Source organism: Rissa tridactyla, chromosome 5 (assembly GCF_028500815.1).
Source record: "Rissa tridactyla isolate bRisTri1 chromosome 5, bRisTri1.patW.cur.20221130, whole genome shotgun sequence".
Classification (NCBI taxonomy): domain Eukaryota; kingdom Metazoa; phylum Chordata; class Aves; order Charadriiformes; family Laridae; genus Rissa; species Rissa tridactyla.
The window spans coordinates 61354172-61367698 of record NC_071470.1 but is presented as its reverse complement, the minus strand read 5'-3'; the positions used below and the strand labels follow the sequence as shown (position 1 = coordinate 61367698).

Genomic DNA, 13527 nt, shown 5'->3' with positions numbered 1-13527 from the left:
ATAGGGCATTTCTATCTTGGTTTTGCTAATGAGCGCCCTTGTAAAACACTCTTGCTCCTCCTGTGACCGTACCCTCAGTCTAGACTGAGGAAGCTAGGCAGCTTTTGCCATGTGAGAAGGGTAGTGTCCGGCTTTGTGCAGGTGCAAAATGCTCATGTTTGGAGGAAGGCAGTAATTAAGTGGATTTATGACAGGTTTGGCATGTGCTGCTCTGAATTCTACTTTGAATTCAAGCTTATCTGTTCACTCACCAGATGAACTGGTTTCCTTTTCTTTTTCACCCTCCCTGTAGACCGTCAACAGATGAGCTCAGAAAATGCTCCATGTGCTGCTTGACATCAACTGCTGAAGAACAGACTTGGGTAGATGTTGAGTTTGTCAGTGTATCCATAATGCTCTTTTATGAACAACGCCTTGATGTATATTTCACTGCTCATCTCTTCACCACAAGGCCTTAGTTTCCTTTAGCTTTCTCCTCTTCTGTTAGTACCACTTGGAGTTGGATTTTTGGGAACTGCCAGCATGCAAATCAGGTTTGGGAGATCCTTGGTTGCAGATCATGAAGGGTGTCGGGGCAGCCCTATGGGCAGAAAGGTCAGCGAGCAAAAGAACTTTCTTTTAAATCAATGCAGGCTTCGACGACTTTGTGGTTCAAGTCCAAACCCTCTTAGGTCAAGTGTAGACCTTAAATTTTTCACTGTGATGGTATATCCCCTTCTTGCATCAGTAAGTGTAACACTGTGCAGTGAACAGTTCAGATACGTGCTCTAGTTTCTCCCTTTGGCTGTACTTTGTCTGGAGGTAATCCAAAGATTAAGTGAATTTTGTTCTGCAGGCCTCTTTCTGCATCTCATAATGCTGCTTGAGAGGGTTGTGTTACCATTAAGAAAAAGGGTTGCTCTACTCATTTCCTATCTAGCTGTTCCCCTGCAGATCTCCATTTCATAAACACACTATGATTATTTGATTACACGGAACACAAAACCACCCAGAACTTTGCAGCATTATAATGTGTTTGGTTAATATAGGGGTGCCCTGTGTTGTCAAATAACTTCGGCACTTCTCAGAACGCGTTGTGGATTTGTTAATAATTGTGCGTGAGCTTAAGCCTAAGGTGTTGAAGTCTTTATAGGAGCAGGCTTAAGGGCAAGGTTGTGCCAGCCAGGGTGTGCAGACATAACCTGACAGGCCGTGTCTCCAGCTTGTTCTACGTTGGCAGGAAGGAAAGTAGGGCTGGGAATATTGGGCCAGATTTACAATTGGCGTTAAATGGTGCATAATGCTGAGCTACTCCTATCATCTCTGTTTTGTACAAGAGCTTTGTGACTGAATAATGCTCTTTCCAGTATGATAAAATGTTTATTTGTGGTTCTGGTGGTTGCAAGACATTAGTTCCCCAACTTAGTGTTTGGACTCTGCAGAAATGAGATGAGTCCTTTTGCACGTTCAGCCCCAGCCTGTGAGACCATAGAAGAAATCCTTGAATCCTGTCATGCAGGAATATGTAGATAGACACAAACAATTTTAAAGGCCACTGTGTAAATATTTTGTTGACAAGTATCCCTCCTTTGGGATAGGTAGCATAATTAATTTGTGACTTCTTCACTTTACACCCCAAACCCTTTTACTCCACCATGATGTTACCTCTTTCTAACAGATTTGTGTTATCCAGAACTTGATTCAGTTTAAACAAATACAAATCAGAAAACAAACCTCCATTCCTTCACTGCTGGGCTGAGCTTTTGCTTCAGGGAGGTGTACCTGAGTTTGGATAGCTTTCCCCCATCTCTGTATGCCTTTTCAAATTGTGTAGCTCAAAAAGCTTCTCACTTTTAAAACTTTACAGAGGATGCTGTAGAAAAACATGCATAAATAATGGCCAGTGGTGTAGTTTGATGTGTACTGGTAGCCTCCTAAAATATAAATGGAAAACTTGATTGCTGTTTAGAATGTATGACTTAAAATATTCATGAGTCTTGTCCCCCTTTGGAAAACAGGCTTTAAATATTATCAGTGACCATTCTGATTAGTTACAGCTCGAGCGAAGTTTTAATTTCTAGGATGTCTATAAAGAAGCCACTTGACTGCATATTGACCTTGGACTTTTTAGTCACTGCAGTTAGAGAGCTGAGAAGAAGCTTTGGAAACTAAATGCTACATTTGAGTGAACAAATCACAAGGATAGACTGGGGAGGAGAGTAGAGTGGGAGAATAAAATCTTGGCAGTGTAAGCAGATATATTTATCGTAAAAAAATGCGGCTTCCTTATGGACTTTGGTTCTGAACAATGTGGGTTTTGATTTAGTTGATCAGCAACGATAGGAGGCAAAACAAAGGCCACTCTGTCATGCTGGAGTTTCAGAAATATACCCACATCACAATGGCATGCAGCACAGTTTTTCATGTGTCTTCTGGCTCAAACAGGGTTTTGGGTAAGAACAAAAGTTGGCGAAAACAGCTGCTTTGCTCAGAGAAGAATAACTTCTGTTGATCAGAGATTTTTGGAGAGATTTTTAATTAGACCAGTGCTGCGAAGGCTGCAGAGTCTAGGGAGTTCAAAAACAGATATGCAAATTACTTTTCAATTCCTCATATTTTATCATCATTTCAAAATCAGTGGGGAGCTAAGTCTCAAACTGATGCCATGGTTTAACTCTGTATAGTCGTTTTTTCCCTGCCAAGTTTGAGTCACTGCAGCCATCTAGCCCCTTCTTGAGAGATTAAAATGTTGGGAAGCTGGAATACTTTCTCCAATTAAATGAGTGAATGTTTCTATTCAAGCATGAATTCAAAGTTCCCGGTGCTTTCCTGTAAACATGTGGGATGGAAGAGACCATTATTTTTAATCCCACGATGAATCCTGCAGTGCTCAACTAGGAGTGAGTGCCTGAGTCACTGCAGTCACTATAGAAGGTAGCTATAGGGAAAGGGTGACTTTTAGGCTGAACTTGGGTTCAAAGCGGGTCCAGATTCAGTGGTTAAAATCCCTACAGGACAACTCAAACCAGGGGATAGAGAGGTTTGTAGGCATATCGCTGGCAGACGTACTCCCAAACCATATTAGTGATCCCACTGCCTGGTATCTTGGCATCAGCCTCAACAGCAGAGCCGTGGGAGAAATGCAAATGGAGTGACAGGTCTTAGCAGAAAATAATAATAAAAAAAAAAATAATGCAATGCCAGGCTACTTGAGGAAGCACTGGGCTCAGTTTCTGCCCAAGTCGCTCAGGACATGTAGCAGATGTTTGCATAGATAATTTTTGGCCAGCCTGTCTACCTGCATTACATACTGCACAGGAGATTAAAGAGAAAGCAGGATTGTTGTCTGGTGTCTTAACCCCTACACTGGGACCAGCCGAGCTGGTGTTGGATGTGTTTACATATACTGATAAAAAGTTTCTGTTTGAACAGAAGGGAGTTTTAACAGGCCAGGGAGTGCAACGCACAACTCTGAGGTGCATTTTCTCCTAAAGCACTGTGCTTCCCGTGTGTGCTCGCAAGTATGGGCTAGACCAAGTGGCAAAGTGACCTCTCTTGTCAGCAGTTTGCTGACTTGCCAGCACGCTGGGAAGCGTGCTCTTTCAGGAGCTTGCATTTACTCTTTGGCCCCCCTGTATTTGAGGGTTTTGGGTGGAAAAGAAGCGGCTACATAGAAATGTATTTCTGCGTAAAAGGTTAGCACAGAGCCTAGGCTTCTGTTGGCTTGTGATTTCTAGACACCCAAATGTTTTCAGGAGAGTTGCAGCCTGTTTTAGAAGTCCCATGTAGGTAGGATACCATGCAATACGTATGGACTTGTTTTTTCTAGTCAGCTTTGAAGACTGCCGACTCTCTGGACCTGTGGGCATCATTGTTCAAAACTGCTGTCTTAAGCTGTGTTTTGAGAGAGGAAGCAGAGCATCAGTGATGCACAAACTGGCTTTCTGCACAGGGACAAGTTTTAATTCCTAGTGTACATAGGAATGTGCATTCATCTGAAGGGGCAGGGTGGGGGGGTGAGGGGTGTGTGTGGTGGAAAATGTTTGCCTTTACAGCTGTTGGCAGCAAAGAAACGCAGCAAAACTTAATTGTTTTACTAACTGCATTTTTTTTTTCCTTTCTTATTTGTAGGTCTCAGGCTCTGGATACTGGCTGTGGGATTTTTTTTTTATTATTATTTTTTGATTGTTTTTTTTTCCCCTTTTTGGATGTGAATTGAATGCCAACAGTTGAAGTGTTGGAAGCAAGTGCAGGAGGACGCTCACCTTGTTTTGTTTGAACCCTCGTTTGCTGGGATACTTTCAAGCCCTCCTTCACAGTCATGTGGTCATCACAGCTGCTGTTCTTCACAATGCTCTTAACACCGTTAGCCCATGGTGAGTGAGAGATGGTGTAAATTTGCCTGTGGGAAGAGAAAACAGAATAGAAAATAGCAAGGATTTTGCCTATGTCTTTTACCTAATGGTGTGGTTTTTTTCCAGGATGTCGATTTCCTCCCTTCCACCCCAGGTGTTTGAATTCCCAGGCTACATTGTGACTCGTTAAGTCCTGAAACAAAGAACTCTGGCCACACAAAAAGATTTCTGGTATTGAGTTTAGCTGCTATGTTGAGGCAGGCTGTGTGTCAACTGGGATTGTCTCTCCTGGGCTCTGCATGGAAATGAATTTCCCTTCTGTGAATACTGCTCAGTGAGGGGCTGCACGTCACCCTTTAGCCACAGCTCCAGAGTAGGATCTCGCTTGCCATCATGTTAGACTGTGATTTCAACCAATTGCAGTGGATGTTTCTGTGCTCCGCCAAAAGACAGAGGGTCTCATAATCTCAATGACTCTGAGCCGAGAAGAACCAAATCCAATATAGTTGCCTTAGCCTGGCGTGCTGTGTAACCCACCCAGCCATGTGGAGTCATTAGGCATAGAAGTCATTAGGCATAGCACCATGCTGCACAGCTAGGATGCATCTAAGAACTGAGCTAGCAGCGCAGGTGTATGAGCTCTAGCAGAAAAACTTGATCTCTTTATTAGCCAAGAGAACGTTTAGTGAAATCTGACATGTTTAATTCTTTGGAGTAAGATTTTGAGGCCTGGGGTTAGTTATCTTGATATGAGAAAGCCAAATGTAGGCCCCAGAAGGAAGTTGCTAGATTTCATAAATGCTGAAGGGTTCAGGAGCTCCTATTTGCAGTGATGGTTGCTAAGTGCTCAGAGCAGAGCTTTGGAAAATCTGGCTGCCTGATTTTCCTGATGCCTAAATGGAAGGTGAGCTCCACCAAGGATCTCGGTTCTCATTTTAATTACGTCAGGTTAATTTTAATTATGACTAGGTCAATGAGAGCATGTCTGTAAATAACACGACTCCCTGCATGTAGGCTGTGGGCACCTGTTTTTAAAATATTCATCAGACTTTTTGTGCTTTACATGCACTGTCGACGTGCTAAGACGCTAGAGCAAAATTTTACAGCGAAGAAGGTTAAAAAATGAAATACATGTAATTGGCTGAATATATCTATTTATAGAGCACAACCTGTGTGCTCATATCACTTATAACACCTTTGGGCACAAAGGTTATCCGTACTGTCGTTCTTCAAGCAAAACACTTCCCTGACTTAAAAATTAAAATGAATATTTCAACTGAGCCAACCAATTGGGGTGGAATGAAAGAGCTATTAGGAAAGGTGCTCTCCATTCTTCTCCAGGAAAGTTAAATGGTAAATGTTTTGTAAATCTTTTATAATTAAACAATATTAACAGTTAAAGCAATTAACAATTTAAAAATGCCTCTGGCAGTTCTGTTTTAAATTCGCAGTGCCACTGTAGCTGAAAAATCCTGCTTCATAGTTAGAGTAAATGAAAATGTCACAAGTATCCTAGGAGTCTTATTATGCTACAGATGAGCAAACACCAGAGATGGAGAAATGAGGTGCCTGGAAATATATTTACCCTTTATGTTCTTCTACAAAGTAAATGTACAGGGAGGCTGCTGTGTTTTTTGTAGTAGTAGCAGTGGTGGTGAATCTGACCACCACGCATCTAACCAACACACATGTGTTATCTCATCCCTATAAATCACTAGTGAAAGTTGGTAGAGGCTCACAGTCACCTTTGAATGGTGGAGAGTGAAGATCTTTGGTCTGAGCCAAAGGACGTGGTTTGGTTCTGCCCTGTTTTGATCTCTGAGATTGGCCAGGATGCAGCTACTATCTCAAAACTTTGCCCTGTTACCTTTCTTGGGGGAAGCAGTTACTGTTTGTGTGTCTGGTTGTTCGAGGGTGGTATGTTCCTGATACTAAACGAAGGGAGAAGACTGCCATTTAGCTGTGTGATGTGATGTTTGAAGAGTATGTTTGGTATCAGCTAGCACTGGGCAGTCAAACCTATCCGGTCTCCCATGGGGACTGAAGGACACGTGCATAAAAATCAAAGTTGTATCAAAGGTCGGAATAAATAGTCTGATGGGACTTAAAAGGTCTTGATATCAGAGACTGAATATCTGACGGCTTTCGGGTGCTCTCCCTTACTGCCCCTCTCCCTGCAAGTGCCTGCAGAAGGTTGCCTAAAGTGAATGGCAAGTCGGTATCAATGCAGAGGTTTCTGCTAGCCTGAAGACAGTTATATGTGTGTTTAAAACACATGCCACAGCCTCACCTTGCATATAAAAATAGTCAAGTTAAGCTCCCTCCACCTCCCCGCCTTTTAATAGTCCGCTTTCACTGCATGCGGAAAGCTTTCATACGTTATGCTAAACAGGACTCAAGCATTTGAGTTCCTGTTTTATGGGCTGCAACGACTTCTGTCCTGTAGTCATTGCCAGAGTTGATAGAACTATTTCTACAGACTGACCTTGCTGCATCTCATTTGCTTTTTGAGTTTCCTGACACAGTCCCTTCATCTGTAGTGGTAACTACATTATAGACAGATTTCTTGGGCCAGTGATCTCATAAATTTGTTGTTATTTTTTTTGTTGTTGTTGTTCGCTTTGCTACTTTCGGGGTTTTTTTTGAGGGGGCGCTTTTTTTTTTAAGCTATCTCATTTCTTGAAGTATATTGTGTGTCTTGGGTTGTGATGACAGGTGTGGAGTCAATGGGAGCATGACTTCAGTGATCTGCAAGGTGAAAAGTAATCTTCCAGGATACTGCCCTGGTACAATGTCATCTTGTTGATAAACTGTAGAAATAATGAAAGGGGAAAAAGTCATGAATCCTTTCAGTTTCTCAGGGATGATGCTAATCTGCTGTATCCTAAACACAGATGCTGTACTGTCTAGTTTTGCTTGGACTGCTCTGAATCGTAGCTCACAAAAACCTGAAACCATGTGAAATACTTGAGATAATAGCAGATCTGAGTAGTGGATGCTTTTTTTACTGTTGCCCTTCACTTGAATGGAAAATAGCTTACAGCTTGCATAGACAACACAACTCGGACAGGTGTGGAAGCCCCCAGAAAGCCATCCTCTCTTCTAAGCTCTGGGAAAGCCTGTAAATCCACCTGTTGGATAAAACTAAACCTGTTATACAAAATTAGTGAATTAACCAAGTTAGAAAATGACAATACCAGGGAATAATAATAAATAAATAAATCAGCAACCACAACAAAAACAAAGGCTTTGTTATCCTTTGCAAGGGCCCTGCTATGCACAGGGCTTCTGTATTCCTGCCTCCTTTTTGTCCCTGTTTGGAAGCTTTTCTCAAAGCATCCAAAGGCCTGGACGTCCAGGAAAGCACTCCTTGGCTTGCATCCTCCCATGTACACCTGAGCAAACTGATTCTCTTTGCCTGTAACGGGTGGATTTCCCAGAGGTGTTTTCGGGAATGAGCAGCTGTTCTCATCTTCCTCAGCCTTCCTCCCCTTGACCCCAAACAAAGCAGATTTCTTTTTGTCCACAAATGAACTCTGTCAAGGTTCACCCGAAATGAGATGGATGTGACAGGCAGCAGCTCAGTTTGCGAGCCTGGAGAGACATACACCTGCTCCGTCACATTGCTGTCATGCTCATGTGTGGCTGAGAGTTGAGATTTAAAACTTCCAGGCTACTGAACAAAAATAATAACAGGAATAAAAGGATTCAGAACTGCATGCTGTTAAGAGCAGGATGGGATACCTGTGATCACTGTGGGGTGAAATTCTGCATGTCTCCAAACAAGTAATTTATTTTAGGCTTTGGAAAAGAGCAGAAGGGTTGAATGCAAAGATCTTTATCTTTCTATCAGATTGTTTTATTATTATTTATTTGAATTTATCTTTTTTTAAGGATTGTATTGTGTGCATAATTTCACGATGGGCAGTGAAGAATGGTTATTTTTTTGTTGTTGTTACTCTAATGCTTTAACAGCCAATCCAGAATAGGACAATGACAATTTATTACCCGGATTAAAGCAATAATCCAAATTGCCCAGTTTCTGCTGGAGACTGTTACAAATGCAATAAAACCAACAGGCATGGCGATCTGCCTGTTTCCTCTCATGCTAAGCTCTCACCCTGCAGTTGTGCTGGGAGAGTGATCTGTCAGCATCCTGGTTCCTGCTTGAGCAAAGCGGGGGTTTGTTCCTCTTTGGTCTTGCAGCTGCTTGGGCTTATTTATTTTTTTTTATGTTTTAACTCTGTATTTTTAATGGGTTGCAGACTGTTCCCTCCTGATTATCCATGGGGTGGGTTAGTCATTGCTGTGATTACTTTGGTTTCTTAATCTTTTTCTCCACATACAATGTGGTTTTTGGGCCAGAACCGCTCACTCACCCAAAGCTAAGCAAAACTGAAGCCAGAACAAGTGAGGCAGTAATATAACCAAAACCTGGCTGAAATTACAGGACAAACAATAGGTATCTGACATTAGAATAGTTTTGCTGCTGCAGCTAAGACAGGCTGGATGAGAGTCATCTGATCCTAGAGCAAGCTGCAGGTGCAGCAAAGGTTTCTTAAACAACTTTGGAGATAGAGCTAAGTTTAAGCGAAGATAGGTTCTAGTTCAAACAAAGCCTGACAAGGCCTTGGAGCATGGTATTGTTATGAAGCTTAAGGCCTACTACTGACAGTTGACAGCACCAAACTGGCAGGGCTACGGTTGCTGCTGGCCCAACTCTGAACTTCCAAAAAACAAGTTGCCTCCAAGAATTTATTTATGCAGAGTTGTGGCGTAGCTGTAAAGTGACCTTCCTGCATTTAGGGACAGATGCCATCTTGTCTTGTCTCTCCGTATGAGAATAGGTCGAGATGGGGCTGAACTAATTTATGGTTTGCAGAGTAGAAAATGAAATTTGAAGTCCTTTTGAGTCATTGCAGCTGCAAGGAAAAGAGCCTAATCTGCTGTCCTGTCCTGACCCTGCGTGCTTCTGCGCCATCTTCCCGATGTTTCTGGGAGACAACTGTGGTGAGGGAGGGCTACGTCTTTGCGAGAAGATGGCGCTCAAAGGTCAAGCTGATCTCTCTAGGCATTAGCAGGTCGCAATGCTGAGCCAGTTTCTGTGGGAACAGTGGAAATATTTATTACTGAACAGCACTGGTAGTTGCCTGGTGACAATGATTCTGTTAAAGCAAGCAGCATTATCTTTCTTGGGGGAATATATGAAGCTAGCAAGCTGGTCCTTGGTGACAGAGTGCTGTTTAATGTGAGCTGAACGTTTGCCTCACTACTATTTTAATACAGTGGAAATACTGTCATTGCTTAAAATACATACTGTGTTTCTTTTATACTTGTACAAGTGTTATGTTAGCTAGTGAATGGTGGATAATTGCCTTTTACTACACTACTCTTCATATAGTCAAAATGAAATACAAGAGACATGTTTTATTAGTTGTGAAATAGCCAAGTTGACTTCCAGGCTTCTGCCTAACTTCATTGTTTTAAAAGATTAATCATCCTTGAAATATTTATAATATTTGCTATTCTTGGCAATTTCTATTACCTGCAGCCGTGCCACCTTTTCCATAGTAGCACAAGTGATGGAGGAAGGCTTTTCCCGGTAAAAGGGGGTGGCTGTTCTATGAATATACTACAGTGTTTTCACTAGCAGCAATGTACTAAAATCAGGAGTATTAAGTTTGCCATCTGATGACTGACCAATCTATAAGCTGATAGAGGGTGAAATTCAACCTTGCAGAGACTCTATACAGCATTTAATTCTCACTTAAGCCATTAAGCAGTGCAGAGGTCTGTGTGTGGACTCACTTCTTTCATGTCTAAATTTCACATTAAATAAGGAAGGAGATTTTAAGGGTATTTTCTGATAATGTGGTGAGTTGTTTTTTTCTTCAGTGTTTAGTAAGTGTGTCTTCTCATAGTGTCCTCCTGTGTTATGGAGGGAAACAAGATCTTGTACTATTTTCGCCTGCCAATCATACCAAAGCATGCTTTCCATGGGACATGCAACCCTTAGCTATTGGCACAGCTTTAGTTGCAATAAAGCTGGAGCTATAGGATTTGAATTATAGAAGAAGGCTGGTGACTAGGGCCCAAATTAATGCACGGAAGTTATCCTTTCCTATAGGCTTTTTAATACTTACAACATACAGCAGCAGGGCACGTAGATTTCTTTTTGAGCTACAGCAGTAGAAAAAGTGCTTGCTCTCACAGCAATAGGAAGGGGGGAGTTGTGTTACCCTGCAGGCCCGTAACCCCTGATGCTTGTTTCATTTGTAACCGTTTCCTGACAAGACTGGTTTCTGATCTCTAGTGGCCAACTCTGTGTGCTCTGATTTTTTTTTTTTTTGGTAGTGTTAATTAAGCCGTAAGACCTGACAGCATTTGAATTACAGTGTAGTAATTCATGTCTAGCACATTCAAGCACAAAGATGAAGGCCAAATGGCCTATCTGCAGCTAAGTGTGAATCATTGTACCATAATTTAATTCCCATTATATTTTACTGTGATTATTAAAATGTTTTTGTTAGTGAACTTCTTTAAGAAAAGTTACTTTTTAAAAAAAAGAATTGAAAAGTACAACACAGATCTTGTCACAAAGAGGGTAGGTAGCTTTGGGAGATGAGGAGTTTTGTTGAATCTTGAAAAGTTCTATTTCTGCAGTTATTAACCCTAGGTAATGAATGGGTGTTGTGGTGCAGACATCTGCTGTCTAAAAAACTGATGTAACTCTTAACTATTCATTTCATATCAGCTGCCAAGCAGTTGCTAAGTAGGATGACTAGATTTATTTGTTCTGACCTGGTCTTGATTTGATCTGGAAACGTTAGCTTGCAACCAGTCTCTTGAGCCATCTAATCTTTTTCCAGTTCAGGCTATGCAAATGCACATGCCAGACACTCTTATTACGGCTGGCGCGTTTGTTTTTGGTCCTAGTGAGTACTGAGTGAATAGAGAAGATGGGTTGTCTGCGGCAGTGGGGAAGAGCACCAGAGGGACCAGGCTGGTATGCCTCCTCTGCTGCTGTTGGGAAAAATAAGCCAGCCTGGAAAAGTGGCTTGGGGGGGTACTGGAGAGGAAAAACAAAAGGGCCATGAATACCTTAAAAATCTCAGTATTTCTTTGTCTTTCTACAAACCTCTAATACTCCTCTTTTGTTGAAGACAAAAGGCAAAGCTCGTGCAGTTAAGGTTGCTTAAGGGTTAGCAGAATAAAACCATCTTCCCAATGAATTATTTTTCAAGACATGAACGAAGAGCACCCGTGTACTTGGCACGTTGTTCATTGAGATGACAGGATGTCTGGGGCAGTGCCTGGCTGTCTCTTTCTCTTGGGATTCAGGAGGATGTTGAATTTATTCATCCACGCTGATCCTGGTGTGTCTCTTCTGCAGTAGTCCCTGGTTTAGCAAGCCCTATTAGATAGTCCTGTCCCCAACTAGTCCTTTTCATAGCTAATCGCAGAGTAAATAAGCAATAGCTATTAAAATTAGGCTCTTTCAAGGGACTTAATCTTTGAATAAGTTTTACTCATGTTCTCAGCAATTTCTAGCTGATCAAGTTATTGATGGGGCCAGGGCTATTTCACTTTTGGTGGATATATGGGCTTTTAGGAATATTATAGCAGCCCAATGAAAACCATGGTAGTTTTCCATGTAAGCAGTAAGTGTCTGTGATGTGATTAATGTGGTTTGGCTTTAGTGGTAAATACTTTTTAAAAAAATAACCAAACGAGCAAATTAAAAAAAAACCACCTGACTTTTCCAGGTAAACACATCACAATAATCTCTTTATACATCCTTTTGGTGTTAATAATCCCAAGCAACGGGGACTGAAAAACGTAGCGTGTCAAAGTGACTTATATGGGCATCCCTTAGACAATACCCAGAGGTACCATGGAGCCTCAGGAATATTTTCGCATCTGTAGCTATCTCTGTGTGTGAGAAGGACAGCTTGTCCCCTGTCTTCATGGGCATGCAGGGTACTCCAAAGGGACTGGTGTGAGGCAAGCCGAGGTTGAATGAGGCTGGTGCAGTAGAGAGAGAAGCAGAACTGGGCAGCTTCCCTTTCCTCATCCAGTGAATAGGGAAGATGATTCTGTACCCATTCCTTGTTTGCTTTCACTTATTGCATTATTACCTGAATGGGAAAATGGAGATTTATTTGGCTAATTGCTCATCCTACCTAATACTTTGTTAATGCTAAACTTCCAGATAAAGCTTTCATGTGACAGGAAGCTACCAGGGGTTGGAGAGAGCCTACTGTTCTGGGCTGTGTAAAGGGTGTGATGGATGAGGCTGTGCAACTTTTCCTCAATACTTGGAGAAGTGCAGGACCTGAAGACAGCTTCACAGCCAAAGGAGCTACTTAGAGCCACCTTTCCCAGCAGAGCAGGTGGGGAGCTATGGCCAGGTTTTGAAAGCACAAAAGCTTGATGTGCCCATCCTTCCCATGCAGCTGTAACACCTTTCTTCTGGATGTGCATATGCCCACAGATAGGATGTCACTCCTGTTTCTTTTCCTAATAACTTCAGCTAAGCTTAAACCACTTCACATGGAGAGGAAAAAAAAAAAATTATTTCTGAGGGTTGTCTGGCCCTAGTTCTTGCATCCGTATAAGCTGGGCATGTTCAAGTACTTTAAACTAAAATGAGAAAAGAGTGAGAGTGAGGGAATGAATTATGGCCACCTTCATTCTCGCACCGCCTCCTCAGTTGCTGCTAACCTGCTCCCACAAGATCTGGGCAAATCTGCTGTTTTCCCCTGCTAGCAAGTAAGCACCCTTGGCCCAGCAAGAACAGCAAACAGAAGCTCTTTATTGCAAATGAAACTGCTGATTCCCTAGAAGAAATCTCTAACATCCATTTTATCAACTCTGCAGTCATGTTAAATGAATCCTAGAGCTATCTGTTTATTACCCCACGGCACATTCACTGTTGTTCAGTTGGTTCCTTTAGCGATCATGATTTCTTGAATTGGTTATGCTGTTTGGTAATGTGGTTTTATTTAAATTTGGAAGAGATCTCCTGCTGCTCAATGAGCAACTCATCTGGGAAAGACACTCTGGGAAGGGAAGAAATTAAAAGCATGTTGGAGAGTTCAGAAGCTTTTCCCCACTTTGAACTTCCCTGATTCCAGGAAACTGTTTGGTGCTGGGCAGCCCCTCGAATATCCTTCCCAGTGCCTGGCAGGAC

At 42.1% G+C, this 13527-nt stretch overlaps 1 protein-coding gene across 8 annotated transcripts in view; it reads left to right on the top strand.

Annotated features, from left to right (window-relative positions):
• ADGRL3 (adhesion G protein-coupled receptor L3) overlaps positions 1–13527 on the top strand; it is a 524212-nt gene that overhangs the window by 181819 nt on the left and 328866 nt on the right. For all 8 annotated transcript variants that reach the window (XM_054202410.1, XM_054202406.1, XM_054202409.1 and 5 more), the window contains exon 3: positions 4111–4355. In XM_054202410.1, the coding sequence (XP_054058385.1) occupies positions 4301–4355 (55 nt within the window). In that variant the 5' untranslated portion in view covers positions 4111–4300. The remainder of the gene's footprint in view (positions 1–4110; positions 4356–13527) is intronic.